This window comes from Ammodytes marinus (assembly GCF_949987685.1).
Source record: "Ammodytes marinus genome assembly, chromosome: 24".
Classification (NCBI taxonomy): Eukaryota; Metazoa; Chordata; class Actinopteri; order Uranoscopiformes; family Ammodytidae; genus Ammodytes; species Ammodytes marinus.
The window spans coordinates 15,888,937-15,893,936 of NC_137228.1; the positions used below are offsets into that span (position 1 = coordinate 15,888,937).

The 5,000-nt window shown below is 41.7% G+C and overlaps 1 protein-coding gene across 8 annotated transcripts in view; it reads left to right on the plus strand.

The window, feature by feature from the left end:
• Positions 1-5,000, plus strand: part of abi3bpb (ABI family, member 3 (NESH) binding protein b) — a 48,141-nt gene that overhangs the window by 19,986 nt on the left and 23,155 nt on the right. For 2 of the 8 annotated variants that reach the window (XM_080053101.1, XM_080053102.1), the window contains exons 8-11: positions 1,537-1,587; positions 2,874-2,948; positions 4,085-4,288; positions 4,579-4,656. The exons of 1 other annotated variant lie outside the window; for it this stretch is intronic. In XM_080053101.1, coding sequence (XP_079909227.1) covers positions 1,537-1,587; positions 2,874-2,948; positions 4,085-4,288; positions 4,579-4,656 — 408 coding nt within the window. The remainder of the gene's footprint in view (positions 1-1,536; positions 1,588-2,873; positions 2,949-4,084; positions 4,289-4,578; positions 4,657-5,000) is intronic. 5 more of the 8 variants (XM_080053103.1, XM_080053105.1, XM_080053104.1 and 2 more) reach the window with 4 other exon arrangements.

Below are 5,000 nucleotides of genomic sequence, written 5' to 3' on the forward strand. Positions count from 1 at the left end.
AGCCCTTGGGCCCCTGGGCATGGTTGCATGCAATATTATTCTCAAAGTGCACCAGATTGATGAATTTTACTTTAAAAGGTTGCATTTTTTTCTTCCGGGGCCCCCCTACAAGGTCCAGGGTCCCCACCCACCTCAGTCTCCCTATTTAGCCTATACTGTAAAAAGCACTGTAGGTGTGTATGGTTATTATAGGTCATTACACTGGTCAGTCTGAACTGGTAGCCTAATAATGGCCGAGCCCTCCGCCCCAAACATTCAAGTGTCCCTTTTTTTCCTAAATCCAAGGTGGCAACCCTAACTAGTGCGACAGCCTGCCAAATTGCAATTGGCAGGTTAGATTATTTTGTCTAAATTGCAATCAGTGCACCCCTATTAATTTTTCTACAATTATTACTGCACACACTAGGAAATAATATTAATTGAGAATCTCAAATGAGACCAAGATGACATGCTCAAAGGTAATTAGAGCGAAATGCAAGGGTTAAGGTTATGCAAGTTTTCGATCATACTTTGTGTGCTACCAAATTTATTTTTGTGCTACTGATTTTTTTTGCTTGCTAGCACCAGTGCTACCACTTTAAAAAATAAGCGTACAGCCCTGGCCTAGGCTGTGTATTAACAAAGCCCACACACAGTACAGACAGGTATCACTGACTCCACCTTTACCACTACACAGCCCTGTAAAGCAGCCTCACTGTGAGAGACTGACTCATGGATGTATCTGGTGTGACGTGTTGGTCTGGATAATCCTGTCATTTTGACCCCCTGGATGATCATTTGCACTGTCCCCTTCTTAAATACGCTGAAGTGAATTGATTAATATTTAACTTTTTACTTCCATTCCGTTTTATAGATGGCGTTTTATTTTGTTCCCTTGTTGCACTATTCAGTATTCTGAATCTGTCTGCTGTAAATAACATTCTTTATCTAAATCGCCTTCTACTTTAGTTTAGTTTATTGTCCCTATTGCACCGTGGGACTGAGAAAAACAGAATATGGCTTCATATGTTTATTTTATTATTTTTTTTTTGCCTTTATTTCTACAGGTAAATCCCATTGAGACCGAAGACTCTTTTGCAAGGGAGACCTGTTTTCCTTTCCCACGTTACCATTCACACACACATTCATACACCGATAGCAGCAGCTAACTATCGACATATGTGTTGCATGTGTGAGAGCTGACAGTAACATTTGATTTGATGGCTGTATTTGGTGTAACATGTTTATCAGTTTACAGAGCCTAGGCTGTGTATTAACAAAGCCCACACACAGTACAGACAGGTATCACTGACTCCACATTTACCACTACACAGCCCTGTAAAGCAGCCTCACTGTGAGAGACTAACTGATGGCTGTATTTGGTGTAACATGTTTATCAGTTTACAGAGCCTAGGCTGTGTATTAACAAAGCCCACACACAGTACAGACAGGTATCACTGACTCCACCTTTACCACTACACAGCCCTTTAAAGCAGCCTCACTGTGAGAGACTAACTGATGGCTGTATTTGTTGTTGACGTGTTGATTGGTTTGCAGCGCTGCACAATCGGACCAGACCTTTCCCCGGAGCGCCCCGCACGTCCTTCGGTGATTATCTCTCTTCCTGTTTACGTCACAAACACAAACACATTACCTCATCTTTTACTTCTTCTTCTTCTTCTTCTTCTTCTTCTTCTTCTTCTTCTTCTTCTTCTTCTTCTTCTTCTTCTTCTTCTTCATCTTCTTCTTCTTCTTCTTCTTCTTCTGTTCAGGGCGGCAGAGACTGTTTTAAACCTCCCAGAATAAAGCTTTACCGTCGGGTTTAACTGAACAGAAAAACTGCTGAGCCTCCAGAACTGCAGTGGCTGATGGGAAATGTAGTTTTAGAGTGATGACACAATGGCAGCAATAGCAATACTAAACTAATCTGAGCTTATTTGTGGAATTTTTCAGGGTTAACTCGTCGAAATATCTGGATTCGCTAACAAATCTCACATTGAGTCTTTCGGCTCTCATCGGGAGGAAGATTGGTTTAATTAACTCTTAACTTTTTTACGAGTTAAATAAAGCCATTTTCTTGTAATTGCTTTTCTAGCAGCTACACTCAGGATCCAAAGAGTTATTTGATTTGATTTGACTTTAGAATTTGTGGAAGTTGAATGAAGAAAAACAAAAAAAAATAATTTGATCCGATTAAAAGTTATTTTGTATCTTTTTTAAACTTAATAATTGCAAATTTGAAACTTAAAATTAATTCAATTTATCGCTAAAAACGTCGCAAGTTTTCCAAAAGCATTTTCCAGAATAACCATTATTAACTGACTGTGTTCGGAGCAGAATAACCATTATTAACTGACTGTGTGTTCGGAGCAGAATAACCATTATTAACTGACTGTGTGTTCAGAGCAGAATAACCATTATTAACTGACTGTGTGTTCGGAGCAGAATAACCATTATTAACTGACTGTGTGTTCGGAGCAGACGTTCAGTCAGACCCGACCTCTGGCTGATCTGGGTTTCAAAATAAAATCCTCTTTTCTGAACTTCTGTTTCCACGTGTTTCTCCTCTTGTGTTCTGACCATGTTTCTCTATAGTTCTGACCATGTACAGTCAAAACCGAAACTCTTCATACCCCTGGCAAATTTAGACAATTTTTGTTTAAATGTTAATAAAAGCTGAACATTTTTCCCCACAATGATGCTTCTCACATCGTCTTAATATCTTCTGGGAGAAGCCTGAGTCATTTCCAATCAAGAGAAATCTTGTTTCATAAAAGTAACTTTAAGTCATATGTTGCCAGGGGTATGAATAATTTCTGTTCTGACTGTACATCTCTATAGCTCTGACCCACATTCTTCTGTTTCATTATGATTAATCACATTCTTCCCCACAGCGCCGCCCAATAACCAGCAGGAGACAATCCTCCTCCCCGGCTCAGCTGAGTCTAAACTGCCTCATGTTTCACTCGGTAACAAGAACAACACTCTTATTTTCTTACGCCTTTATTTTGTTGACGCAGCAGCTGTTGTGATTGGCCGCATGCTAACGTGCTAACGTTCTAGCATGTTGTAAACGCGGTTAGAAAGTCGATACGCGATGATGTCACAGGAGGTCATGTGATCAGAGTAAGTTCCCTTTGCCCCGCCCCCTCTGAGCATCGCCAAGGCTACACGTCATGTGACATGTGACAGCAGCAACGCTTTGTTTGTGCATCGGAAGCCGCCATTTTCCTTCTCCTGCTTTTTCTTCTTTCACTCTGAAATGTCGTGTCTGTCTTTGATGTCTGTACTCATACTTTGGTATCAGACGCCACGGATCTAGTGTGTGTGTGTCTGTCTGTCTGTCTGTCTGTCTGTCTGTCTGTCTGTCTGCCTGTCTGTCTGTCTGCCTGTCTGTCTGTCTGTCTGTCTGTCTGCCTGTCTGTCTGTCCATGTCTCCTGGCTGTCGTTGCTTCTGTGTTTGATCAGTCTGCATGTCAGATTTCAGACGCAGACGTTGTTGGATTTTCCCCCAAAGGAAAACCCAACACAAGTCGTTCTGCAGAACTCCTGTCTGTCTGTCTGTCTGTCTGTCTGTCTGTCTGTCTGTCTGTCTGTCTGTCTCTCATGTTTGTCTCTTTACAAGTCAAATGTCTTCTGGACTTTTCTGTATTTCTATGAGGTTCGAGGTCATGGGACGAAAACCGAAACTTTGAGACATCTGGAGAATTTGATCTTTTTTTAAACTTATGCTGATGACACCATCACTTATTTTAATGTTTTAGATATGTTAAAAAGGACATAACTTAAATATGAAAACTGGCAGAGGACCCTTGTCATTAGACATTTGTTGCCAGTTTACTTGTAGTAACGGACCAAATTTAGTTTGTACCAAAAACGTGTCAAGGCCGATATACTTATTTGAAAGAAAATTGAAAAGACCTCCAACTTTTGAAAAGACATGCACTATTAGAAATAAGAATTCATCTCCGTTAATCAGCCCAGAACAGACACTTTTCGACCCTGAATCAAAGCTGGTTGGTCAGATTCCCATGACCTGGTCCCTCTCTCTCTCTCCCTCTCTCTCTCTCTCTCTCCCTCCCTCTCTCTCTCTCTCTCGCTCCAGACAAAGAGAACTCTGTTAGAAACGAGAGCGAGCGACCAGCAGAGCGACGTCCTGTGTTCCCCCAGCTCCTGCCCTCCTCCACCGCCCCCCCCACCACCTCCACACAGCCCCCCCTCTCTAAAACCCCCTCCATCAGATCCTCACCTCAGGGGGAAGCCACTAAGACCGTCACTAATGCACCCCAGAAGACTCATAACCCTGCTGGTAATTTGACACCTCACAACTTCCATTTTTTTTTTGACCTTTTTCAGATTTTTTTTTTTCTTTGGGACTTCTAGGCGTTCCATAATAAATGTTATTTCTTCCATTTTTTATTTTACTTTTTCTGAACGAATCATCAGGTTTTTTTGGGGTGAAAAAAGGGACTTCTAAGGCTGTCCATAACACGTTTTCATTTCTCGTTTTAACTTCATTTTGGACAGGTTGCAGAGCGGCTCTTAAACCGAACTAAATCAGGTCTTTGTGAAGTTAAACCTTTTCTTTTCCCTATTCAGCTCTCGACAAATCACAGGACGGATCCTCGCTGCTGAGATCGGCTCTGGCCAATGAGAGAGCTCGATCAAATCACTGGGGTAACGATGACCTCACAAAATGCTTTGTGTGTCGCGTTGTGTCTGTCAGCTGTTAATGTCGCCTCCATCTTGTCCCAGTCGGCTTCCAGATTATCCCTGTGTTCCAAATCTCATACTCTTTCTTTTTTCTATCCTACATACTACATCTGACCATAAACAGTGTCTAGTTAGGATTCAGTAGGCATGCACTTGGGACATGCTTTTACTTATTTATTTCATAATAACACTGCACCTTGATCTTGCCTTGATCATGGGAACAGGATTGTGGGTCAGAATCGCCCAAATAGGATGCTGTTTTCAACACTAAAAATCTCGGCCGGATGTAGTAGGACATCCGGGTATTT